The sequence below is a fragment of the Accipiter gentilis genome, chromosome 4, assembly GCF_929443795.1.
Source record: "Accipiter gentilis chromosome 4, bAccGen1.1, whole genome shotgun sequence".
Lineage (NCBI taxonomy): Eukaryota > Metazoa > Chordata > Aves > Accipitriformes > Accipitridae > Astur > Astur gentilis.
The window spans coordinates 34713327-34741180 of record NC_064883.1 but is presented as its reverse complement, the minus strand read 5'-3'; the positions used below and the strand labels follow the sequence as shown (position 1 = coordinate 34741180).

Sequence of the window (27854 nt, the reverse complement as noted above, 5' to 3'; positions counted from 1 at the left end):
TCATAGTCAGTATGCATACTTGTGTCAGGAAAATAATCCTTCAGGTTTTTTTGAATCAGAAGACCAATATGTCTTTTCATTTGCTTGCATTTAACGCGCTTTTCAAGCCTAAAGTTGTTTCTTTAATCTGCCTCCATCTCCTGGCTGTATTCACCTGACATCAAGGAGCAGTATGAATATGAAAACTTCAGTAGAGAGACTGAATGCATGTGGCGTTTCTGAAAGGGAGCAACAGGAATTGACTGCTTTGTTGAAACTGCAGTTGTCTTACATCTGCCAAGTAGAAGTTTTATCATACGATACAGTTTAGCAAACTATTTTCTTCCCTGTAAACTTAAATAAAAAAAAAAAAATATTGGCAGCACTGTGAGGCTGCTGAGAGTATACCTTTATCTGAAGGAGCTATTGGTGCATCTACAGCAGCAAATACTGCTAGCTTAGCTTCGTCGATATCTTGTTGTGTGAATTCTCCAGATTTGGCCCATTTGATTGCTTTTTCAAATGTTTTTAAGGTCGCTAATGAATTCGGGTCTCTTAGAAGAAAAAAATAAAAATTAATTACTTCAAGTCTTACAAAATGAAAACCTAATTGCTTTGTTCTCATTTCATTCACAGTTTACTATGCATCACACAAGCATACATACATGGGGATTAAACCAAATGATAAACTTCCTTTTAACGTACAAAAAGAAGTTTTGGGGTTGGGCTTTTTTTTTTTCTTCAGAAGAAAGAAGTGTTATAAACCAGGCATCTTTTGAATTTTAGATACACAAGTGCAGCAAGTTCAGTTGCCTAAAAGTAGTTCTAAGACAGCATGCAGAAAACTGGTATTAAAAAAGATGCTAAATCAGCACTGTTTACAATGCCCTATCAGTTTGCTGCACCAGCTTAGTAAGCATAATTGCCATTAATATCAACACCAGTAATATTTATGATATGCCATATCTTCTCCGAGTTGCTTTTCCTGCTACACCTGTTTTTGCTCTCTGTAAAACAGGTACAACAGGTTAACAACTACTGAAACGCTAACCAGGACAAGTCCTACCATGTTGAAGCTTCATAGTGAGGCAAGGCTGCTCAAATTTTAGCTAGGAATCCTGACCAAGTACTGTGCTAGGCTGCCTTTGGTCTAGAAAAATGATTTAAGACAGGACTCTAGCCACATGACATTTTTAGTGGGGATTACAACTAGTCTTTAATACCTCCAGGTCGCAAGTGCTTTGGTAAGATCAATGCAAGGTAAAACACCAATGCAAGGTAACTGTTCTGGACTGGGAGAAAAAAAAAAAGGGAAAAGAAAAGAAGGAGAAAGCAGTTCTAGCTCATCACCAGCAATGATTTCTGCTGAATCTCTGATGATTCCAGCCAGTCACCGAAGCTGTGTATTTTTAAACTTGGGAACATAGGGAGCAACATCATTCTACTTCCTGGTCTCAAATTTAGAATAGTCTGGAATTCTCCTTTTTAGGGCCTCCTCAACCCAGGAAGAAACAAGTGAAAGCCAGTTTTACATAAACCTGGTACCGAGACAGTTAACATCTAGATACAGAGACAATGGTGGTTGCTACCAGCAGAGATAAGTTAGGCTTTCCCAAGGACAGAAACCAGAGAAAGCAAGGAGGGGTTTAGCACATACCTTAAGCAATTAATCTGAACTTCATCAGCACTGAATCACTTTCTTGTTATTTCATTCTTTTCATTTTACTTAATCTTGAAAGACAACTACAACTAAGTCAAAAATAAGACACATGCAAGTGCAATCGGTGGTCCCCTTAGACATGTACAGGAAATAATGAACCTACTGTTACCTGTAGGAGTAGAAAGTGAATATACCATTGTGACCAAGTTTAGCACCTCCACCATAAGCCCCTCCTTTCTCTCTGATTTCTCTATGTAGGAATTTAGCTGTCATCAACCGTGCAAGAATTCGAAGGCTGTAACGAGAGAAATATCAACAGCAAAGATGTTAAATGAATTGGACAACAGTAATATTCTCAACTTCCTCTGAAGTTGACAAAGATCCCTATTTGCAATGCATTGCTTCTTGTAATCTACATCAGTAACAATAACAATACTCAATATTTAATAATAGCTGAATAATGTGACATTATTTTAAGAGCGGCATTGCCTTGGAACACTCTTTGACTATTTCCATTTATTTCATTTTAATGAAATATAAAAGCAGCCTCCTAAACTTTGTTGCACGCAATAGGATTGTCAACTCCAACACATCCAAGTTGCCAGGGCTGTTTATTCAGAAGTTAGGGGATAGCAGCCCCTCATCACTTCATCTCAGCATTTACTAAAACAGGGCATTTCTGGACCTAGCAATATAAAGGATGCTCCATAAAGATTTTGTGACAAATGCACAGCAAAGCATTTTCTATCAATACTCCATTTTCTGTGGTCAGCCTAGCACCTACCATTTTGTTTTGTGCTGTGCAACATATGCTGAAGCTCCCTGCTGGTTCTGCTTTCCTACCTTGCATAGTCTGCAGCTGTGTAGGGAACTGTTCGAATGCATTCCCCAATATAGTTCACTGGGAACGGAAGTACAAAGTGGGTCTTCATCTGGCATGGTTTGAAAGTAGGATCCTAAGAGAAAAATGCATTATTGTCACAGTTAGCAGAGATTAGACACTTCACCCGTTTGAGAACTCTGGCTTTTTTGAGAACTGTGAAATTCTGCCAAACATAGAGACACACAAATACTAAAGCTGCCACTTGACCTACACTGCAACCAGTGACATTTCGCTTGTGCCCATATTAGCAATCCAGTACACAGGATTACCTTGGGAAACTAAAGTGCATGGACACCGTCCATCAGCTACCCATCCTTGCACACCAGCTTCTCAGTTGTGCAGATCTTGTATTATTACCAAAGAGTTTTGAGTGGCATGCTTCCTCTGCCATGTCTTTGATTGAAGCAAGTGTTCATAACTCTCCACTTCTATGTCCACATAAGTACATGGTCACCACATTATATTTCAATCCATCTACTCAATTTTAAATATTGAAAACAAATTCAGAAACTGAAACCCACAAAAAATGCAAACTATTTTTGAACAGTAGCAGCTGTATGAATTTTCACTCAAACATCCCCTGCAATAAACTCAAGTCTTCCTTACAACCCCACTTCAAAACTTCCAGTCCCCTTCATGTCTCCAGGCCTCTGTAGCACTCACTTCTTCACCTCTTTCACGCATACACCTGCTTGTGTGCTTGCTTAAGCATGAGCAGAGCCTTACACACCTCCAGTAGCTTTTATGACCCCATTTCAATACTCTCAAGGCTTTCTTAACTTCAGAGAGCTGTTCTCCAGCCCCTCACACAACCCTGGCTGGTTGGGCCAAGCACAGCAGCATATACATCACTGGTCAGCAAGCAAAACCGCGGGCTGAGCTCTCCCTGCCACCTTCTCAGAGGAGAGCTCAGGGTATGCTAAGCTGTTTTTCTCTCCTGTAGCTCAATACAGATTCTCATTTTTACTTAATTGTCACTGATGCTCTTCTGTCAGGTGTCACTCATATTCAGAATCATTTAGGGAGAAGAGGAACTGACACCACAGGAGCCTGGTTTTGAAATAAACCAGGTTAAAAATAAAATAAGCATCACTTACAAGAGACAGCACAAGCGAGTATTTGCCTGCATGCACAGAAGGAGTTAGCTAAATGATCTTCATGCCAGAACCAAAGAGAAGATAACAAAAAGGATGACACAGAGGGATTGAGAAGTTTGACGGCTAGTTTAAGGAAACAATCCAGTCAGAGGGTGGAACTGAAGGGCAGGTTAGGTTTCAGTGGTGTTCTTCTAAATACTAAAAGAATCTGTAACAGCTTAAGATGGACCATTAGTATCAGTAACAGCCCTGTAATACCAATATTGCCAACCAGTACTGTACTTACGTTGACTAGTTTCCTTGTGATCTGCAAACCAGTAAGCATTTCACTTCCCACAGGTTTGACTTCTGAAGATTTCTACAAGAGACCCAGCCCTCATATTAAAAGATGATTTAACAATTTAGACCAAGAATACTACAAATGCAACCCCTACCACTCAAACCTTGTCGAAACTATCATCAGACTGTGTCTTCACAAACATAAGCAAGCTACTCAATTACTTCTTTATATTTGAATTTCTAAGCAAATGCCAAATAAATTTCCTTTCAAGAGTAATTTGGCAGTGAAAGACACTAAGACAGATTAAATGAGGCCCCAGAAGTTTCAGACTATCATTTTCCTCATGGGTAAGGAACTGGGAGTTTATTCCAGTCTCGTCAGAAATTAAGACGGAGCTGTGTATTGGCAGAGCAGATCCTTTGTCAACTCTATTGAATCAAGCACATTTTGTGCCAAATGTCCTGAACAGCCAGATAACAAAACAAATTTCTATGCAACTGAGGAACTGCACGTCATGCCCTATTTCCTTTAGCCAACATTTCAAGTAAAGCTCAGCTAAAAAAGAAATTACCGTTTTATGCAACAGAGAAAGGAAGAATTTCTTTTTCCACATCCCACACAAAAGCGGTAACCTCAGGGCAAGGCTTGACAGCTGATCTACAGGATTACTATTGTCTATTTTATTGTGGTAAAGAACAGCCTCTGTGGCAAAACACATAGCAGCTTGTTACAGAGCTGACTCTTGCAAATTTCTTCAGACAACGCTGTATGGACATAGTACCTGAGTTCAGATGATCTTCTGATTGTACAGTGGTCTTTACACAAGATAAAGTCAACTGTATTTGATGTCCTAGTCACAAATGAAGTAATTTCTTACCTCAATCACATGGGGACGAACAGGTTTTCTCTCTTTTTTACTTCTAGCTATGCCCTTTATAAATTTCTCTACTTCTTTAGATGCTTCTGGTATCTGTTGAGGTGCTGCGTTCACTGAACACCTGTTAAAAGTACATACCAAGTTTTTACATGTTTTTGTGGTTTTGGACAGTCCTTTATAATTTGCAGCACTTTGTCTTCCTAAACATTTTCTATTATATCATCAGAATGTTAGATCTGCACTCAAATGACAATTATTATCACAGAAAAAAGCAAAATACTCATAATCCAGCATTTGATGTGCCCCCCCAAAAAAGTCAAGGTCCAATTGCTTTTCTTTTGGTTCTAAACTTTAGCAGTAGCTGTCACAGGACTACATCAGTTTCACAAGCTATAGATGTCTCACAAAAACTAACGCACTGTGTGTTCTCTCTTTACAGGCAGACTTACCATGGTTTTGAACAGTAGATATTTCCATAATTTCATTCATCACTTCAGGCTTTGCAAAACAAAACTTTGCAACTTATGTCACTTCAAATGGATCTGGTTTTGGAACTAATGTGTCTGACACTAAACACCTTGAAGTGCCCTCTTACTTTTTCTAATATATGCATAAAGCAGATTTCAGAATGTCACTATATTCCTTTTAGGAGAAAAACATCCAAAACAAACTGTATTCTACTGTTACAATACAACAGTATTTATCTCACGGGTGCCTTCAAGGAAAAAAAAAAAAGCAGAACTTTGAGTAAAAGTTCTGTAAAAAATCCCACAGGTGATTAACACACTTCTGGTACAACAGTTACATATTAAATTTGCTGTAAGTTTCTCATACCTGTTAAAAGTTGAACAAAATAAGCCATAGCTACCACTTTGTGAGCAAGGAGAATTTAAACTAATAATGTCTTTGTAGTTTATTTACAGATCTCCCATTTCATAAAACCCCAGTATTCCATGAAGTGCACCGAGAAATATACAGTCACAGGCCATGGCCTCTCTTTAACGAAAACGCCCCTTTTCTTTTCTTTTTAGCTGGAACTTACCTGATGTTGTCACTATTTAATAAATACTTCTTAATGCGTGGTAATTTGCGTAGTATTGGTTTAATATCAGACATTTCTGCTATTCTCTTCATCAACTTCACCTGTGTGGGAAGGGAAGGCAGAAAGACTACAGATTAATTAAGCCAATAGAAAGAATTAGCAAAAACGAGCACTGTAATTCCAAAGTTGAGGATTTCGGCCACACTGAAGGATGCCGTTAACTTTTCACCTGATCCATCCCACTGAACATTTCTTGCAGTTCTCCAGAAGGCGTAAGGTTTTTGCTGGCTCTAATAGAGGCATATAAATGTCCACAATCCGGAATCCCATTTGACAGCTCCTGCGCAGTCTTCTTAACCAGCACTCTGAAATGTTCTTCCTCCTCAAATCGGGGGCTGAAAAAAAAGAGTAGAAGCAGGTCTCTAGGTCTCATGCAAAAGCACACCAACAGAATTTATAATACTGAATCATTCACCATATCAAGTTCAACAAAGAGCTTTTAAACTGTTGGTTCTCCATTTAATCCACTATATGGTCATGCAAATGATGGACTACTTAGGTTTAAAAACTGAGAACTACTAAAGATACAGTTATAAAAAGAAACCCCAAAGTAGGATCTCCAAGAAGGGAATGGTTGGGGGAAGAGGGAAAAAGAGAAACCCAAAACACATGCAAAACCACAAACGAACAAAACCCAATATACTGTACTTGTTAAATATTTCACTCCATAAATGCATCATGTCTGGCAGATTTCTATCCAAGCATAGAGATGAAAAGAGCACACCCTGAAGGAAAAAATAAAAACAAAACACACAAAAAAACCCCTTCACACGAGACAACCAAAGCAATGGCCTGAGAAATGCACAATAACTTTTTATGAAAGTGATGCAATGATGCCAACCTAATGCTACACATCACAAAACCACTTTAATGCAGGCTATGCTACTAAAATCAGAGCAGACATGAAATGTAACAGTTCTTCACACAAAGCAAGCCTGTTGATTCCTCCTTCTCAATAGTAAGTAGCAGTTCAGAAACAGAATTTCTTATTTTTCACATAAAGTACAGATAAAACTGTTCTGGGGATGCACCTTTCTGCAAAGGAGTCCCCCTAATTCAAATCCAGGATCCATGGGGAGCCGGCCACAGCAACAGACACCAGCAAGTCTGAAAAAATCTTAAGAAATATTGCTAGGACTGTTATGCCCAATACTAACATTTATCGATCTTGCAAACATTCCGTGTTTCTGAACCACCGTAACAGTGACGTACACACGTCAACAGCAATCTTTATCTACAACATGATACCATTCTGTCCTCTACCCTCTGCTTCCAAAATTTTTTGCAGCACTCAAAAATATGGTGACAGATGCTAGCGAAGCACTGGCTTAAAATGGATAACCACATCATGCACTCCCATTAAGAAAAAATGCTAAGTTATTGTAATTGTCAAATTTATATCTTGCACAAAAAGGCACAACTCCTTTTATACACAAAGTTTTCAATGCACACTAGCTGACCCTCTACCTGGAAGCCCTGACTGACCCTTAACTACACAGCTCTTATTGCAAGAGTAACATCTTGAAATTTATGATTAATTTACCTGTTCATACACATCCAGGTGTGAATCATCTGGAATGATATGTGGGCTGACAGACATCCCACCTGTTTTCAGTTCTATTTTCTGGGCTTGTTCCCTGTAATCAAGGGCTCCACATCCCAGCCTGCAAAAAACAAGAGAGATTTATTTCCCATTTTCACTGTATGCCAAAACCAGGATCCATATGGCATTTGCAAAGTAGACTGTTTAGGGAAATACTAATTTAGCAACTAAACAGTTTGGGGCATTACCAAGCAAACACAATACTTCACAACACCTTACAAAAGCATCACACCAAGCTTTTCAATTAAAGCATCCTGTTAATTCAAAATGGTGTATTAAAAAGTGAGCTTTATGCACAGGCTTGCTACCAGCATCCACATGGAACATCACGTAAATTGTTACCGCCAATAAAAACAATAGATTCCTCCCAGCCCAGGTCACCTGTTCTGCTGTGCCACTCTTTCCCCCATGATGGGGTCAGTGTTTCTGTGACCACATAGTGAAATTAGACCAAAAATCTATCCAAGTGAAAACTTTAATTTCTGCTAGGCTATTTTTCATTTATATGAATTTTCCAATCTGTTCATAGAGTGCTTGTGTTGATGATGGGGAACAAAGCAATGCAGAGACTGAAGGACAAGGGGAGTTGGCAAGTCTGTGGGGAAGTGGGAAAATCACTGTTTCTGCAGCACACCAACGTATCAGCATTTCTCTTCTATAATAAGAACAGATGCTGAAATTATTAAAAGCAGTTATTATTTCAGTAAGGTGTATTACAGCCTGTTGCTTCAGCTTCTAAGAAAGTAAACCTCTCACTTTGTAATGACGTTGCAGAAGAGCGGCACATATGGTTTGAGCTCCTCAGGAAGTGTGTTCAAGCTGGAAACGGCTCTGAAATAAACCACCCCATTGGTTGGCTGAGCACAGTACTGGACAGGAATTTCATCAGCTAGGGATAAAAAAACAAAAGCAAAGAACAACTAACAGCTTCCTACTATAAACGCATAAAAGCAAAACAATTTCTTACAAGATCTTCCCATTAAGAGTTATTTTCTGTTGGCACTTCAGAGCCACTTCTTGTTTAAACTTTGCACATTGCACTGAATGCTGGACTGAAGGGGTTTTATTGTTTCTGTCCATGGTAAGGTAATGGGTACCCGGACAACATGAAGAGAGAATTCTGTTGACAGAGGTCACATTTTAGAGGTAACATTCAAATAAAGGAATGGTAATTTGTTTTTTGAACAAGTCAAGAAGTTTTTCTCCCATATTTTTTGCATTCATGACCTCAAAAGTTGAGGAAAACAGGTTCCTGCACTGTACATTCTCTCTTAAGCTAGGGCATTAGAATATACACATTAGAATCTTCACAAAACCAGGTCATTTTAGCATCAAAATTATACAGTACTTGACATTTGCTGGCAATTTTTGCAGGGAAGTGTACGTTAGAAAAATACTACAGAGCAGTATTACCTGCAAGATTTTGGCAGAACTGTAACAAAATTGAGATCTACAATTTACTGTTTCCTATTAATCCATGGGGCAGCCACCGGCAAAACAGGGAGAAACTTGCACTGAAGTTAAAAAGACTGACAGTATTATTTTTTTCTTCCCCCCATGGCTCCTGTATGTCATATTCTGTAGAAAATGGGTAGAGAGGGAAAGCTGTAAGGAAGGCTTGCTGTACAAGCTGCCAGTAGTGCAGCACCCTGGCTAAGTCTCTGGAAAACAGGGAGATTGCTCAAGAGCAGTGGAGCACACTACCTGGAGACTCCTCTGACTGCAGGGCAGGGTGGGGGAGTAAGCAGGCAGCAGGGAACTCGCATCAGGAGCGCTACTGCCAGACCCCTGGGAAGGGTGGGTGGGTGGCTGGAGCTGAGAAGAGCCCCACATTGCCCCTCAGAGGCGATGGCAAGAAGCATCTGCAAATCCACTGCAAACTCTACTGCAGAGGTGGCAGACTAGAGGAAAAGGACCGTAACTATGGACAACAAACAGTCAGTACATATGCTTTGCAAAGAGCAAAAAAAGAGCAACAGCTGGCCAAGCAGCTAGGTAACAATCTGAACAGTGGTTACACCAACCTGTGAGTGTTGTCTCCAGCACAGTGAATGGGATTTTGGGCTCAATGTCAGACACTTTTAGAGCTGGGAGACAAGAGGTATCCTGAGGTTTGCTTTGAAGAGCAATTAATTCCAAACCTAGTAAGGAGAGCAGAATACCAGTTTGTCATTTTCAGTTTTTAGTGAAAATGCTGTCAAAACCTACCGAGGTGATACAGATCAGAAAAACACAAGAGTATGAGTTTAGGATTTTCTATCAACAATTCTTTCAATTATTGTACTGAAACAAATTCTGTAGATTATCACGTCGCAACAGCAAACAGAACATTATCTTTGTAAACTCTCTTTCCAATTCCCCCTTCACAATCTGTTTACAGTAAAATGCAATTTAAGCCCTGAAGAAGTGACATCTGACAGCCTGTCCTGTCACACAGCTCCACTAACACCAACACAGGCAACCCAGACTGTACAGGTAAGAAGCTTATATCTAAGCCATTCTCCCCAGCTCTTACCCAAGTGCTCTGTCAGTACACTGATGCAACTAAATTATTGTATTTAATTTTACATTTCAGCCTTTCAAATTCTAGGTGGTCATCTCTAAGCATTCTCCAATTTACCTCTGTAAGTAGCAAGCCTCATCTGATTTTCTGCTCCCCTATCCCCATCTAGTACCAAAGCTTCAGAAGTTTAACACCACTTTTTTTGGAGGATTTCTGCAACTAGATCACTGTTTTCACAAAGTTAGATGACTGCCCACGGTTTCCAAGTTATTGCCCAGAATAAGTTAAACACAACATTATTTCTATAGTTGGCTTTTTAAGCAGAAAAGATTAGAAATAAAATTACAAATTCTAAGTTTTATAGGAGCATGGAGCAGACCTCTAAAATAAACAGCTTCAAGGTAAATGGTGGAATTCATTTGGTACCTACTGCAAGTTAACATGGGAAAGAATAAGCAGATCGATATGTTAAAACAATTTCCTTTCTTCTGCCCTACTGGAGACATTGATCTTTCTATTTTTGAGTGTTAAAACTAATGGAATATACCAATCATACATAGTAGTGTAAAGACCATACTGCATAGCCCCATAACACATACACACAAACTTCCAACAAAAAAAATCATCCCTTTTGAAGCAAATGCTGGAGAGTGCCAGAGAACTTAAGATATTCTGTAGAACACCAGCTGTGTTTTTAAGCAGTAACCCAAATAAAATATGAAAAAGCATGTTAACCTTTTTCAAAGATTTGGGTTTTTTCTTCTTCAGAAAGAGCATTGACCTTTTTTTCCAGCTTTTCTGCTTCCATTTTTGCTTGTTTATCATGGTAGTCTTCCTCTGGACTCATTGACAGAGTCAATCTATGTGGATTATCCTGCAGAAATATATCCGAAAACAAAGCATTATTAGTTTTGAGGGCAACTGCCTCCTGTTTTTCTTCACATTATTGCTTCATCAGCAGTAGATAAAAACCAGTCTGTGCATCATTTGGCCTGCATATTATCAAAAGTATCACAAACAGGCAATTTGAACTCTTCATTTCACACAGAACAGTCTGCTGCAAGGGTGGGGAAGAGAGGCAGCTCACCGCAAGAACAAGCATGAACAACCTTCTGTGAAATTTTAGTAGAGAGTCAGAATCCCTCAACAGCACACAGTACTCATTAGTTTAATTAAATCAAGGTTAAACAACTGTACATAATGCTATAGAGCAGCATGCCACAAGTTTTATCTGGAGAATGTTCTAAGATGAGGAATCTGGTTACATGCAGGAGGGTTTCGTTAAATATCTCTTTCAACCTGCCCAAGCTTGAGCGCACAGAGATCCCATATGAAGTAAAATGTGCATGCCTTATCCTGCTCAGAAATGCTTTACATCAGTCTTGCTGCCAGAGAACTCCATGCATTATGCAAGTGTCACAACTGCTGTTGTGACACAACTATGCTGTTGTGACACAGCTGCTCTTCGTTTATACAGGACTATGGAATTTTAATAACAAAATTACTCAAGCAGCTTCCACTTCATATAATACTGGGAGGCTAGTCAAAAGATAGTGACCTCAAAAATTTCCTATTTCAAAGTAGGAGTCAAACAGCAACATCTGTCACTGACAGACACTGACAATAATTTGCGACAATGTAATCGGATTCCGTTTTATGAGTTTATCTCCCCTGTGCTTATGTGGAAAGACTATGGAAACCTGATTGACTACAGAGTTGAAGAGGGAAATGCAGAATTAATCAGGCATAGTAAAATGGACAGGATGAACAGCATTCTCTTCCTTGCTCCTAGCCTTCCAGCTTTATTATCTTCAGGCACAAGGTACAACAGTGCATAATCTTCTGATACAAGAACATCCAACTAGTCTCATTACTTCCTACTGAGTCATGTTTTTGCCTTAGCCCCTTCAGCAGAACTGCATAGTAAAGGACATTCTCAAAAATACTGCACCTCTATTTCTTCCCTAAAAAAAGCCAAAACCTTAACAGCTCCTTACTACTTCCAGACACTAATAATGCTTTTAGGAAAACAGATTTCAGCTGATGCCACTGTATCTTGTTGCCTTTAAGTATATAAGAACCAGCATTTACTCACTATTAAATCAGGTTGGCAGTTACCTATAATAGATCTGCCCTTCAAAACAACTTGAACAATTTGATTGGAAAAAACCCCACCAACAAAACAAACACCAAAAACCACCCCAAAACCACTTTTGCATTGCTATCACTGGATTTTTTCTTTCTGGCATTGCTAATTCAGGGCTTCAGAACTATTCAATGTTATAATGCCTTTACTGTTTTTATTTCTTCGAGAACTCCAGTAGAATGTATGGAGAGGAAAACAAGAAAAAGAGCAGAAAGCAACTGGCGCTGACAGCAGAATTCAGACAGCAGTTCAGTGAACAGGAGGAGCACCAGAATGATCTTTCTTACAAGCAAAGTCTTTTCAAAGGAAAAGAGATACATCTTGCTATGCCAATGCTAAGGAACACATAACTAGGTCTATAATTCTCTATTCACATCTGAGCTTCTCATTAGGAAAGACCCAGAGTGCCCTTCTATAGCATCAGGCATCACAGTTCAGTACATCATTAGCATTTTATCAACGTTCTAATATGTGTATTTCCAAATGTCCAATCAGACAATTTTTTCCATTTTGAAAAGTTTTCACTTCAACTATTTAAAACTAACATGCTTCATTCAAAAGTGCTGCTGTTCATCTACGCCTAAAAATAGGCAGTATGGTTATAAAAAAATTAGCCTTCAGTTGAATTTTAAATACAAATTTGTGATTTAAAAATTGATACTAAAGAAATTTTTCCATAAGTTTGCCTACCTTAAAATATGTTTTAACTTTTTCCTGAAGAAATGTGGGATTTTCTTTAAGGCACTGCCTGAACCGAGAGACTTTATCTGCAATCTTCAGAAGCTCCACTGGATCCCCATCTTGATTCCAGCAAGATGCTATATACTGAATGGGAAAGAATAACTAGGTAAGCAGGACAATCCATCTGCATTTCTACTACAGACAGCATCTGTATTCCAAAACCATCTTATCACTTATATTTGAATAGCAGATATATGTGAGTTCTAATATATTTGGAGTGGAAAAAAAAAAAGCTGAAAACTTTCTTCAGGTTAAAGAACTATTCCATCATCATCTGTCCGCTGTTCTCTCTATTCTCTCCTCTAATTTTATCATACCAAACCACTTTTTTTTTTTTTTTTTTTGCATAGGTGTGTATATCTGTATTCTGAAAATCTACTTTAATATTCTTTCTTCCTTCTCATTTAAAATAAATTCAATTTTCAGCCCAAGAAAGAACGAAAAAAGAAACAGATGGTAGAGACAAAGTAGTAGATAAATGATACAATAAATGGGTAGACTAATAAGTCAGAAGAAATGATTAATAATAACATGTAACATAGATGGTACTTTGGAGAAAGAAGATACTAAATAACCAGCAATACCCACAGGGTATTTCTTTTGGAAGGATTTTTATTCTAGTTTTATTCTCTAGTTTGAGACTATTAAGTTTGCTCAAGTTGCTATTGAAAGTTCTTCCAATACACCACAGAGCAAGATATAAAAATTTCCTCCACTTCTAGTCTTTGTGAATGGGGAAAAACACAACAGAGGAAAATAAAAAAATCCCAAGACATATGAAAGAAAAAGCTCTTAAAAGCATATAGAAAACAAATGCATTGGAACTGCCAAAACCACCTTCCCTTGTCTTACCTCTTTAATTACAAGCAAGTATTACAAGCCTTCCAGACTTTTTCAGTAATAACTATTATTATCTATTCTGTGGAAATTCCCTAGTGTGTTTTAAAGAATAGTATTCTTTTAGAATATGCTCAAGATAATTCTCTTGAAATAAAATTAGTCACTCCTTATTTGACGCTTCCATGGGTTCATTACAATAACTCAGTGCTGGTTCTCAGTAAGCAACCTAGAAGTTCAACCATGTATCTACCAGCATTGTCCAAATGCTTCCTGAACCCTGACAGCCGTGGGGCCATGACCACTTCCTTGGTGTCATGGTTTAACCCGCACCAGCGGCTCAGCCCCACACAGCTGCTCGCTCACTCCCCTCTCAGCAGGACGCAGGGGTTGAATCGGAAGAGTAAAAGAGAGAAAATTGGGTTGAGATAAAGACAGTTTAATAGGTAAAACAAAAGCTGCAAGCAAGGAGAGCAAAATAAGGAATTCATACACCACTTCCCATGGCAGGCAGGTGTTCAGCCATCTCCAGGACAGCAGGGCTCCATCATGCCTGACGGGGACTTGGGAAGACAAACCCCATCACTCCCAACGTCGCCCCTTCCTCCTTCTTCCCCCAGCTTTACATGCGGAGCATGACGTCATATGATCTGGGATATCCCTTGGGTCAGTGGGGTCAGCTGTCCCAGCTGTGTCCTCTCCCAACTCCTTGTGCCCCCCCAGCCTCCTCGCTGGTGGGGTGGGGTGAGAAGCAGAAAAGGCCTTGGCTCTGGGTAAGCACTGCTCAGCAGTAATGAAAACATCCCTGTATCATCAACACTGTTTCCAGCACAAATCCAAAACACAGCCCCACACTAGTTACTATGAAGAGATTTAACTCTATCCCAGCCAAAACTTGGGGAGCTTGTTCCAGTGCTTGACCACCCTCTCCTTGAGGAACTTTTTCCTAACACTAAATCTGTACTTCCATGACACACAGCTGGAAGCCATTTCTTCATGTCCTATCACCGGACACGAGAGAGAAGAGACCAGCACCTCCTGCTCTGCTCCCCATCATGAGGGAGTTGTAGACAGCAATGAGGTCACCCCTCAGTCTCATCTTTTCTAAACTGAACAAACCTGTTATCCTCAGCAGCTCCTCATAAGTCATGCCCTCTAGTCCCTTCAGCTCTCTGTTGCCCTCCTTTGGATGTGTTCTAATATTATTATATCCTTATACTGTGGAGCCCAAAACTGCACACAGTATTTGAGGTGAGGCTGCACCAATGCTGAGTGTAGTGGGACAATCACTTCTTCTGATCAGTTAGCTGTACTGTCCTTAATGCAACCCAGGATATGCTTGGCCGTTTTTGGCTTTATGTAACTCATACCGAACTCATGAAAACCCTCAGATCCCTTGAATCATAGAATCATAGAGTAGTTTGGGCTGGAAGGGACCTTTAAAGCTCACCTAGTCCAACCCCCCTGCAATGAGCAAGGACATCTTCAACTAGATCAGGTTGCTCAGAGACCAGTCCAACCTGACTTTGAATGTTTCCAGGTTTCCAGGCCCTTTCTGCAGGGCTGCACTCCAGCCTTTTCCCCCAGTCTAAAAGTACATGCAGGATTATACCATCCCAGGTGCAGAATCCATATTTGTCCTTGTTAAATTTCATAGTTTGTGATTGCCCAGCACTCCAATCTGTGAAGACCTCTCTGTAAGGCCTCTTTACCCTCAAGGCAATCAACAACTCCTCCTAATTTAGTATCATCAGCAAACATACTTCAGTATGCACACAACTCCTATGTCCAGGTCATTGATAAAAACATTGAAGAGAACTGGCCCTAAAATTGAGCCCTGGGGAACACCACTAGTGACTGGCAACCAGCCAGATGTTACCCCATTTATTAAAACTCTTTGAGCCCCACTCTTCAGACAGTGGTTCACCTATCGTACTGCGTTTTAAATAAATACATCCCACAGAGGAAACCCCTCCTAACTGTAAAGCTAGCACAGCACTGGACTACAGTATGGAAGTTAGAGAATCCTTACCACACGACATTTAAAATTACACAGGCTGTCATCTGTGATAGCCAACATGGCTTCTCAGGCAAATCATGCCTGACTAATCTGGTGGCATTTTACAATGGAGTGACTGCACTGATGGATAAGGGAAGAGAAACTGATGTCATCTATCCTGACTTCTGTAAGGCCTTTGACACAGTCCCACACAACATCCTTGTCACTAAATTGGAGAGATAAGAGTATGACGGATCTACTATTCGATGGATAAGGGATTGGCTGGATGGCTGCATGCAAACAGTTGCATTCAATGGCCTAACATCCTAATGGACATCAGTAACAAGTGATGTCTGTCCCTCAGGGATCCGTATGGGGACCAATACTGTTCAATACCTTTATTAATGACATAGACAGTGGGATTGAGTGCACGCTCAGCAAGTTTGCAGAGGACACTAAGCTGAGCGGTGTAGTTGATACGCTTGAGGGAAGGGATGCCATCCAGAAGGACTGTGACAGGCTTGAGGAGTGGACCCACATGATTCTCATGAAATTCAATAAGGCCAAGTGCAAGATCTTGCACATGGGCTGGGGCAACAATGAGCAATCAGTACAAGTTGGTGATGAATGGTTTGAAAGCAGCCCTGCAGAGGAGGGCTTGGGGATACTGGTAAATGAAAAATTGGCTATGAGGCCGCAATGTGCGTTTGCAGCCCAGAAAGCTAATTGTATCCCAGGCTGCATAAAAAGAAGCATGGTCAGCACATTGAGAGAGGTGATTCTCCCTCGCTACTCTGCTCTCATAAGACCCCACCTGAAGTACTGCATCCAGCTCTGGGGCCCAGAGTACAAGACAGACATTGGCCTGTTAGAGCAGATCTTGAGGAGGGCCACAAAAATGATCAGAGGGCTGGAACACCTCTCCTATGAAGAAAGGCTAAGAGAGTTGGGATTGTTCAGCCTGGAGAAGAGAAGGCTTCAGGAGGACATTTCAATATATGAAGGGGGCTTACAAGAAACAGAAGAGAGACTTTTTACCATGGCCTGTACTAACAGGACAAGAGGCAATAGTTTTAAACTGAAAGAGGGTATATTTAGATTGGACATAAGGAAGAAATTCTTTACAATGAGGGTGGTGAGACACTGGAACAGCTTGCCCAGAGAGGCTGTGGATGCCCCATCATTAGAAATGTTCAAGGTCAGGTTGGATAGGGCTTTGAGCAACTTGATCTAGTGAAAGATGGCCCTGCCCAGAGCAGGGAGGTTGGAACTAGATGATCTTTAAAGGTCCCTTCCAAGACAAACCATTCTATGATTACTTTAGTTATAACTAGGTTCCCTTTCAGACTTTTTTCAAGGTCAACTTCCAAAACATGACCTCAGGGAAATGAACTGAAATATAATCCTCCTCTATGGGAGTATTAACACCAAACGCCACGACTGGTCTTTAAAAGCAAGAATTGTTTAAGAGCTTTCTGTTCTAGAATTAAGTCCTAACAGTTGAATCAACTTCAAGACTTAAGAATGTTGAAAGATAAAGTATATGCGTAAATATTTCACCAGACAGAATTACTCACACAATCTGAAGACACACTAGAAAGTATTGGCTATCAAAGTCAGGCACATTTTGCCAGATTCTACTATTAAACATTAGAGGTATTTAAACATCCACAGTTTGTCTGTTTCACTGTATGGCAATCTGATTTGAAACAGCTCTTGGCTGTGGCTCTCCCATTTACAAGTCTCATGTTAATCCAGGGCTCTGCTTCTTTACCTAACTTTGTATGCCAAAGGAATGAACTCCTGTTCATGCTGAAGAAGATACAACACTTGAGAGATAGAAAGTGGAAGAGCTGTGAAGCAACTGAAGTTGCTGCAGAGCAGAAAAAAAAACAGAGGAAGGACGCAGGAGGACGAGTGGCAGCAGGAGGCCCTGATTTCCAAACTGACTGCAAATACTGCAGCTAACTTGTTCCCAAATTTACAACAACTTGAGAACTTCTCAAAGACACCACATTCTGCTGTGGAACATGTTTTCTGTAAGAGCTTTGGATCAAAACTTTGATACAGCTTTGGTGTCAAAATTTGAGGCCAAGAATTGAATTAGTGTACATTTTCACTTGTGAATCTTGAAATTAAATTACAGCAATACAACCCTAAATTCCATAGAAAAATATAGTCCCTTTAATTTTTAAAAATACATAGGCATATAGCCAAAATATACAGTTCCAAGAGCCAGTACATCATGCCTCTCTTACAGAAGTAGTCATTGCTACTGCAGTCAAAGCTAACTATTCAGGCAAAGACAACAGTCTCACTGCCTGATTAAGTCATACAGTGTAGAGTCCAGCAATAGTTTGAAGGCTACTGAAAAGAAGGAAGATGTATATGAGATGACAAAAGAAAAGCCCTGAAGTGAAAGGTTTTACGTATCAAGAGCCTACAAAATGACCCCAAATTTCATAAAGACACAGACAGTAGATTCCTTATCCATTCCTAAAAAAACACCACTCATGGGCACACATACAGACTTACAGATGTCAGAGCAAGTCCAAAACTCGTAGACTGATGCTTCAGCTGGATTTCAATTTTGTGAAGTAGAGCTTCAATCCTATCTTCCTCAAATCCTTTCCTTTGGGAAGAGGTGATGAGAGAAGGAAATCATATCCATTAACACTAATCACTTTCAGTGAAGTTATGAAAATGAATTATAACATCGATAAAGGAAGCATTACAACATAATGTCTTCCACACTGAATTAAATTTGATATGAAATAATCTTATCATGCTGTGTCATTCAGTGAAACTGCACTAATATCACTAAACTCCTGAAGGTTACGTTGATGAATGTGCTACAACAGAGGAAGCAGCAGATACAAGTTTTAGGAGTATTGAACAATATTACTGCTTCCTTGGCATATTTATTTTAATATAACTAAATTTTTAAGGCATATTATTATATATATGTCTGTATTATTATATGTCTATATATTATTATATTATTAATATCTAACTGTAAGACTGTATTAAGGAACTAACAGTATCCTCAAAAATTTAGCATTACTCACGCAATAACTTCATCAACTGTTCTGGCAATTATCTGTTTCACAGTATCAATGTCTCTTTCAGCAATACCCTGTAGACCAACACTGAAATAAGCTTCTCTTGTTGAGCCATTAAACCTAGAATAAAACATATTCAACTCAGTGACAAGTACTAGAACTTAAGCATTAAACCTGCCAGCAAAGGCAGAAGGGGAAAAACACCCATCATTTCCACATACAATGGCTTTTAAAAGCTAGATAGAAAGAAAAATAATTACCAAAGAGGCAAAAAACAGAACTTAAAAGCATTTCTTTGTTCAATTTCAGTAGTAGTAGCCACTGTTAAGAAAACATACGGCATATGATATTAGAGAAAGAAAAACAGTTACAGAAGAAAAGCTGGTCTTTTCTGTTCATCTTCCCGTTCATCTGTAAGTACTTTCAGGTAAAGAAGTCTCTTTTTTTAAGGTAAAAATTAAAATTTTAGCTGCCTCTTAGGCCAAACACATACATTCTACTTAAGCAAGCGACTGGAATGGTACTTTTAAATTTGTAGTTTTAAAGCAGTATTTGTAAAGTAAGTGGTGAAGATGAAGTGTTCCATGTTTGTTGCAATTATTTTCAATGGTACTTAAAAAAAAAAAAAGTAAAGATAACTTTTTCCAAGCTGTCAGGCAGGGTTAACCATAAGAACTCATCTTTAGAGAGACAAATTGACACTTGCAGAAACACAGAACACCTAGCAGTTCAAACTAAAGACAACAAACAAAAAGCAATAGGTGCTCATCAACTCTAAACATCCACTATTCCATGTCTAAAAACCACAGAAGGAATTCAATGACAGACTCAGGTATTGAATTCTGGAATACTGATTTCTAGATTCAAACTTATTCTTCTAGATTGATTCATCAGCACAGTCACTAAGGCAAATTAAAGCCATCTCACTGTATGGCTCAACACCATATTAATATAGTCAACCTGTAAAAGGTTCAGCTGACAAAACATACAACTGAATCACTACTTCAGCATCTAAAGATGGATTTCTGCTGCCATGCTCTGTAATATCAAGATGTCTGCATGGCACTGGCAATGCGTAACACAGGACTTGCAGGAAGCCCATGGCTTCACATAGAGTACTCTGCCTGGCTTGAACTGTCTCTAAGACATTAAAACCATGAATGAGTATATTAAGGTTTCCCACTCAAATATCCAAGACAGTCAGTGGAGACAAAGGCGTGATTTTTGTCATCCTCAAGTCTAAAAATCACTCAGATGAATTATGCCCTGAAAGTGCTTCTTTCTTTCTTCTGACAATAAAGGCAAACTATGATGAGCAGCTGAGCCTGTAGTTAGGTGAAGACAACCCATGCATCCTTAGTCTGCAGCACTGAGTGAGCTCAGAAGACTGGCTGCAAGAGCTACAGTTTGAATAAGTAAGTGTTGGCAGAAATATCCTTTTGTACTGAGGCGATAGTAAGTTAGTGGCACCTGATTGCACAAAAGTACATTTGTGACAAACCTACCTACTACTAAATCACAGAATTAAAGCTAAAAAACAAAGGTAACACAGTATAGAAAAGAGCTAGCAAACTCTGAGTAATACTAAATGGCCAAGATGAAAACCCCAAGTAAATTAGGGCACTGAAGGTATACCGTGTTTTTATCTACCCATTTTTCTTGTTCATAAGCTTTAAACAGTACAACTTTGTATAAACTAACATATCAAGTTATTTTGACAAGCTGAAAATTACACTTGAGAATGCTTTATAGTTCATCAGTAGAAACTCTTAAGATGTTCTAGTATTAAAATAAGCTTATTCTGGTGTAAATAGACAGTATGAGAGATGACTTCTCCCAACTTAATAGTGGTTTGTAACTTTTCTAATATTGTTTATAGTGATGAAATGTAAATTGGAACACTTACCCAACATCAGGAGAAAAATCTGTACCAACACCAGACTCAATTAAGGCTTTGTAAAAAGGAGAATTCGGCCCATCAACCAACAATGAAGACAACAGGCTTAGTGTGAACGTTTCAAAGGTGTCTGTAATACTGAAGAAAAATTAATAGTTCTTAAAAAACATCAAGCTACAAATATGTGACACCCATCATCACTGAGTTAATTTCAGAAGAATTACTTCCACAAAACAATGTTGAGGGAGCAAGGGAGAAATAATTGCCAGTTATGAACTCTGTACCAAACCTTTGGGAACTATGAGAGTTCTGCATCTTTCACTTGTTATAACTAGCAGTAAAGCAAGTTAAATTAGGCTGCAAGGGTAGATAAAGTTAGTAGTAGGGTCATACAGAAAAGCTTGCACATGGCACAAAAGTGAAAGACAGGAAGCCAGTGTTCGCAGAAGTCTAATCAACTGAACAGTTCTGTAAGGTAATGCCTAATTTTCCTTATGCCTATCTGCTAAAAAAAAAAAAAAAAAAAAAAAAAGAGACAGGAAAAATTCTGCTTAGCAATTAAATTTTCATCTACTAAAGCAGGATTTGTCTAGCTTTCCCATGGCATTATTTACCTTAAAGATTACATTTATGAAGAGGGATTGAGGGACATGAAATATGCCTGCATCTTGCTTGAAGTTCTAAAATGAGCCTTTGATTCAGAATTTCATTTTGATACACTTACTCTGTCAACAAGTAGCTGACGCTGACAGTTGTCTGCTTGGAAGGATCGGCAGCAAATGAGTCTAAGCCACATGTTACACTGTGTTCTCTCTGTAAAGTATAATAAATACATTTGATGCAGACTAAACTCAGATACAAATTAAAAAAATGACTGCTTGCATCTTCGTAGCATCTTCCTTCCAAAGATTTAAAATAATTTTACAGATACTCATGAGCAAGTTCAATATTCATGAATAAATACACAAACACGGGATATCTTCAAAAATATGAGTGGTATCTCAATTTTTATAAGTGGACAACGGAGGAGAGGATCAAGAAAATCTGGCCATAATTAATGTTCTGAGCTGTGTTTCAAAGAAATGCTTACACTTCGGGACAAGCCAGGGAGGAAAAGGGGGAGGAGGGAGGGAGAGAATGGAAAAAAATTATTTTTGACATGAATGTTTGGAAGTTTAGGTACCATTAGAGGGCATATTCCTGACACTAAGTATCAATAATTCTATCAGTAGCACTAAATGCTTTCTATTAATAAATGTTTCAGTGCTTCAAATGATGAGGGACTTGAAAACTGGAAAATAAGAAAAATAAACAACTGCACGCAATCATTACTTTACTGAAACTCAAAAGTAAATGTAGTTTTTCCACACTGTAACCAAATATAAAAATACTTCAGCTCATTTACACACAAAAACACTTCTAAACAAAAAAATAACTCCAGCAGGCTGGCCTAAAACATTAACATGTTATATTTGGTTTCTGCAAGTCCAAGATTGGATGTGCACTGTTTCTTTTTGTTTGTTTCATTTTAATTTATTTTTTTATTATTATTATTTTTTTTTTTACTTACAGGCTTTTCCCAGAGTTTCTGTTTCGGGATTTCAGTATTTGATTCAATTCTTTCAAATTTTATCAATGCTTCCTCATGTATTTGTTTCAGGTGTTGCTCCAGTGGAAAATTACCATAAGTGAAAAATCTGCATTTCAAATGAAAGACTGAGGTTAAGCATCAGATTTTACATGAAATTTACAGTAACAGCTTTTATTATACTCTGAACTTCGTGTGGTTTTTCAACGATTCAGTTGCATATAGAATGGAACATGCTTTGTAGGGCCCCTAGTTTAAAGACCCACGAGTTTGCCACATACATAAAACTCACAGATCTGGTAAAATTCCACATTTTTCAGCTTCTAGGTTATGCTTCGGAGGCCACAAAAAACTAGAATTCGTTTAGTTGCAGCAATATACAAGGTTCCAAGAAAAAACATTAGTAACTGAAGCCAGAATCCTAGTGCTCCCAGTTTCAGAGGGCAAAATTCTTATGGTCCTCACACACAATGTATAAAATACAATGATCTATGTCTTAACTGATCTGTAAAACATGGCTGGGTTCTGGGCTACCAAGCACATTCCCACACCTGGATTAAATACGAGCACAAGGTATGTCTCAGGTAAATCTTATTCCCCAATTAAAATCTAAACACAGGTACAGTAGAATAACTTGGGATAATGAGAAAAACAAAGGATGGTAAATTCACTACGATGACACAAGCTGATGTTTCGTATGTGAATTAATCAGACTAGCAGATTGACCACAAAATCGGTACAGGAGAAACAACAATACTATAGATTTCCCTCCATATCACTTTCAAATTGACTTTTAGCTTGCATACCTTATTAGTACTGACAGAATTAGTATCCGACTCAAATGAATATCCATTATTTAGAACCTGATACAGTACTGTGTGATTCAGGAGCAAATGAACAGCCGTTCATTTGGAATTTTATTTTATAACTTCATCTGTGTTGACATCAAGGAGGATAGGAACCCCTAGACTCATCTACACTATTTGTATCATAACTCCCTAATAGTATCACCAAGTACTTGTTAGTATGTTCTATTTCCCGCCAACCCATATAAGTTTAAGGTGAAACATCTGTGAAATCCTCAAAACAAATTGTCATAATCAAGCAGGCAGATGCACTCTAGAAAATCAGCCATCTCTCCTTCCTGCCTCCAATTCACCCTTCACTGCTCTTCCTAGAGCAAATTCCTTGCTTCAATGCTGTCCTATGTGCTGTAGGGCACAGGTTATCTAAGTTGCTGGCCATGTGAATAGAAACACTGTATTGCTGGTTCTCCCTTCACAAAAATATGAACAGAGTGCTAACGCACTATATAACCTAAAAAGTTAGTCACAGATTTCAGATACCTGGAATTGCTTGGATGATAATGTGTGGCATGGAACTGTTTAAGCTGTTCCCATGTAAGATCAGGAATACATAATGGATCTCCACCAGATACTACACCGTAAGTGTGATCAGGGAGAATTTTATTCTGCAGGTGCTGTGCAAATATCCTCTCATTATCTGTCTTAAGAGGAAAACACCACATTTCAGTAAAAATCATTGAAACACATATTTTTAAAATAAAAGGTGCTCAATAATAAGACCTCAGAGCTCTAACTTACAAAAAACTCCTCCTCACATAAGCATTTTGTTCTGTAGTCCCACATACTTTAATAAAACTAGCTACGTTACCGTGTCAATTTAAAAGAAAATTCTACAATACAATCCATTAACAAGGTACTTTTTTATATGTAAACAAACTTTTGACAGCTGAACTTTAAGAATAATGTAACAGATTGTTGACTTTACTGAGGACTTAAATTTCACAGAGGAATGGAAATCTCTGGTGCAGTAACACCACTGATAACCTGCAGCTTAAGCCACTTTACCATGTATAAGATCTTAAACCAAACATTCACAAAACTTACAAACGCCCCTTTCATTTCATTAAAAACAACTCCTTTGAAGACTAGAGGTGTCTGAGGATCAGCTGGGTTTTCATGTTCTAACCTCCAGCCTTCTTGCCTGAAAAAAATTAGTAACAGAAAGTGTTGGGAGTTTTAAGGTTTTAGTTTTATTTTGTTCTGTTTTTTTAATTTTTAATTTGAGGTTTCCATATATCTCAAGCTGTCCATATCTTACCAGAAATCTAGTTGCCGCAAACACGGAAAGAAAGCTGCATCCAAGTACACTGACAGGAGATTCTGAAAATCCTTCGGATTTTGTGTTGAGAACGGATAGAGTGTGTAATCACTAGCTGAATGTAAAGAAACATAAAAAGATCAGAATTTAGAAAGTCTAAGATGCATTTTGCCCTCATTTTTTTTTTAAGTTCTCATCCATATAAGTAACTGGAAGAGAAGAAACTTACTAAATTAAATAGGTTTTTGCAGAGGAATACATAGAAGTTTAACACTGCCACTATTTTACCATGAAAACTTTGCTTTTGCCATATATATATAAATAATTAAGTGTACTCTTGTATACTATAAAGATCTAGCTCTATCAGGACTTTGTAACTGCCAAATGAAGATCTATTTTGTTGCCTTGCCTTGTTAGTTTTGTAATATCTCACTCACAACACTCACACTTAACAATAATGGCTCTCCAAAGGGAAATTAAGGAGAGCTGACAGACAGCTCTACTGCAATAAAACCTCAAGCATTTTAAGTGGTATTACTTACTGTGGGCTCACCTGTGAATGCATTCATAAAAGTGGACAGCGACCTGTTTAACATTTTAAAGAATGGATCTCTGCAAGGATACTTTTGAGAACCACATAACACAGTGTGCTCCAGAATATGCGGGACCCCAGTGCTGTCCATTGGCGTGGTTCGGAATTGTATACTGCAAGACAGAGAGGACTGTGGTTATTTGTGATGAGAAGTCCACCCACCTCTTAACTGCAGCTGTGATTTATGGGAACATTATCACTGTCCAGTAACTAACATGACATACAGCAAGATGCAGAGTTACTGAGTTCTTAAGACTCTTGAGTGCTCAGTCACCTCTTCCAGAGGGTGTACAACCTCTGCACTTCTACTTCTGGAGGTGGTACATAAGTTTTCAGCACGTAACTAAACACATTTCTTTTTTACCCAAAAGGCTCAGAAAAAAACCTTCACGCAACCTTACGGAAAAAAGAACTGGTTTACAACTTGCATCCAGAAGGCAGTTTATTGGAAAGTCCAGTTTTCAGTTCACCAGTACAGAAGAGATGATAGTAAATTTGAAGTAGTTTAGTGGAGAGCCATTAAGATGGCTGGAACCATGCCCTGCGAGAAGAGGCTGAGGAAATTGGGCTCATTTAGCCTGAAGAAGGAAAGGCATCAGGGCAGTCAATAGCTGCCTTCCAATACCTACAAGGAGGTTATGATGAAGACGGGTTCCTTGCATAGATACGCATGAGGGAAGGACAAGAGACCACGTTCATAAATTGAAGCAAGGCAGGTTCCAACTTGATATTAAGGAAGAAACCACCCCACCATATGGACAGTCAAACACCGGGAACAGGTTGCCCAGAGAGGTTGCATAACCTCCGTCTTTGGAAGTTTTCAAGGCCCACCTGGATAAATGTCTGAGGAACTGCACCTGAATTAAATGCTGACCCTGCTTTGACCAGCAGACTGAACAACAGACCCCATGACATCTGTTCCAACCTGAAAAACTTTAAGGAAGTCCCACAAAGGAAGTACTATCCTCTTTGTTATCACATAAAAATCCAGTTATGAAGCTGGATTACAGTTTAGAAACACCAAGGTGATGCTGAGATGGAATGTGCTATACATAGATTAATGTTTACCTGAACAGATTATTGGAGTCCTCCCGAGCCACGTGTAAATACCTGGCTCCTGTACCATCATGACTAAGCTTCACTGCAGTCAGGAACAGCTCAGGAACAGCTGTCACCTGCATTAGAAGAAAACATCCGTATTACAGTGTGACTGCAACTAGGTCAAATAAATAATGGATGATATAGCAATGATCAGTTTGTTGATCTGTATATAATACTGCCATATACAGTATTAAATAAATTCTTTGTTCCTATGGTTTGTGAGGGGAAAAAAAAGAAGAAGTACGCAAATGGAAAATAAAGTTTAAAAAACCCTTTAAAACACACTACAGCCAAATAAATATACTCTTCTGTTATAGATATCAAGACCAGAACAATTCAATCAGAATACAAAGAAAAGACATATAATCAAAAGCCAGCGGTGAGGGCAGCAAAAGAAAAGTCAGGGAAACCAGTTCTACCACTAGCTCTGTCACTAGCAATCACTTTTTTGCAGATTACCTTTACTCTCTGCTTCTGCTTTTTTCTTTAAAAAAATGAGAAGAAATTCAACATATTAGTTCCATTGCAGGTTCTTAACAAAGGCATTAAAGGCAGCTGAGGAGATAAAATATTACTTGAACTTATTTCATAAAGCAGCACGCAGTGAAGTTCAGTTATCTGTCAGGACTTTTAGAGGAGCGAACACTCAACCTCTGCAGCAGGCACACAGACTCCCGGGGTGCATTATTTACTGTAGAAGAGCCAGCTCCCTACGGGAACGCGTGTTCACGTTGCCTAGAGAATCTGGTTGCAGAGAGGTAACTGCGAGGAACCACCGTATCGTTTTTTAACCGACCACCCAAAGCATCTACGCCAAGCGTTCAGACTCCTGGCCTCCCCTAGGCGCCTTCCCGCCAAGGGACACTTTATCCACACGAACCTGAGAAAAGGCAGGCGAAGGGCGATGCTTACCTGCTCGACAGTGAACCCGTGGATTTGCTCGCCCACCCTGTACCGCAGCGCTCTTTCGTTAGCGGGAACGCTCTTCCACCTCCACGACTCCCGACTCAGAGACCTGAAACGAACGCTTCCCTCTGGAACAAACGCGCTCTCACCGACGGGAGACCGTCCCTCACACCGGCCCTGAGGGAAGGAACCGGGGGGGGGGGGGGGGGGGGGGGGGGGGGGCGACGAGGATCACGCCACCGCCCAGCCCCGGGGCCCCGCCGGCCTCCAGCCAGGACCTGCCCTCCGGCGGCGGGGGGGACTCCCCGCCTGCCCGCACCGGGGCCCTCTGGCTGTCGGACAGGGACGGGGCCCGCCGTTCCCCGTCCTTCGGCGGTGCGCCAAGGAGCCGGCTGCAGCGCGGAGCCCGCCCGGGCCCGCGGCGGGGCCCGGGACAGCGGAGGGCGGGTCGCCTCCCCCGCCAAGCGCCGGCAGAGGGGCTGCCCGAGGCGGGGAAAGGACCCGCTTCCCCGCCCCCCCCCGGCCCACGCCCAGCTCCCTCCCCGTGCTCACCGGCCGCGGCTCAGCAGCCCCCCGGCCGCCCGGTAACGGGTCCACATGTCTCGGCGCCTCAGCAGCGGGACAGGCCGCACGGCCGGGCCGGCGCAGGCGCTGCGGCGCCCGCCCGCATTGGCGGCGGGAGGCTCCGCCCGCCCCGCGCTGAGGCGGCCCAGCGGGGACGGGATCGGCCCGGGCTGGGCGGGCCGCGACCGAATCCGGCTGCCGGGCTCCGGGGAGTCGGCGGGTGCTCGGCCCCGGGAAGAGGAGCGGCCTTGGGGGTGGTGGGTCCCGACGGGGGACGGCGGGGGGGCGCGGGACGCAGCCCCAAAACTTGAGC

The 27854-nt window shown here is 40.1% G+C and overlaps 1 protein-coding gene across 3 annotated transcripts in view; it reads right to left on the bottom strand.

The window, feature by feature from the left end:
- Nucleotides 1-27638, bottom strand: part of PITRM1 (pitrilysin metallopeptidase 1) — a 30567-nt gene extending 2929 nt beyond the window's left edge. Inside the window, exons 1-25 of one of the 3 annotated variants that reach the window (XM_049798081.1) lie at nt 27530-27638; nt 26984-27086; nt 26039-26145; nt 24932-25083; nt 24379-24493; nt 24165-24261; nt 23601-23761; nt 22237-22363; nt 21391-21479; nt 20676-20804; nt 18776-18889; nt 18243-18339; nt 12821-12955; nt 10720-10858; nt 9506-9622; nt 8238-8370; nt 7422-7542; nt 6527-6603; nt 6048-6213; nt 5819-5919; nt 4777-4897; nt 3906-3977; nt 2483-2595; nt 1809-1934; nt 388-533 (exon numbers count right to left, since the gene is read on the bottom strand). In XM_049798081.1, the coding sequence (XP_049654038.1) occupies nt 388-533; nt 1809-1934; nt 2483-2595; nt 3906-3977; nt 4777-4897; nt 5819-5919; nt 6048-6213; nt 6527-6603; nt 7422-7542; nt 8238-8370; nt 9506-9622; nt 10720-10858; nt 12821-12955; nt 18243-18339; nt 18776-18889; nt 20676-20804; nt 21391-21479; nt 22237-22363; nt 23601-23761; nt 24165-24261; nt 24379-24493; nt 24932-25083; nt 26039-26145; nt 26984-27086; nt 27530-27576 (2905 nt within the window). In that variant the 5' untranslated portion in view covers nt 27577-27638. Of the gene's footprint in view, nt 1-387; nt 534-1808; nt 1935-2482; nt 2596-3905; nt 3978-4776; nt 4898-5818; nt 5920-6047; nt 6214-6526; nt 6604-7421; nt 7543-8237; nt 8371-9505; nt 9623-10719; nt 10859-12820; nt 12956-18242; nt 18340-18775; nt 18890-20675; nt 20805-21390; nt 21480-22236; nt 22364-23600; nt 23762-24164; nt 24262-24378; nt 24494-24920; nt 25084-26038; nt 26146-26530; nt 26556-26983; nt 27087-27529 lie in introns of those variants that run through there. The other 2 variants (XM_049798084.1, XM_049798082.1) reach the window with 2 other exon arrangements.
- Nucleotides 27639-27854: the final 216 nt, after the last annotated feature.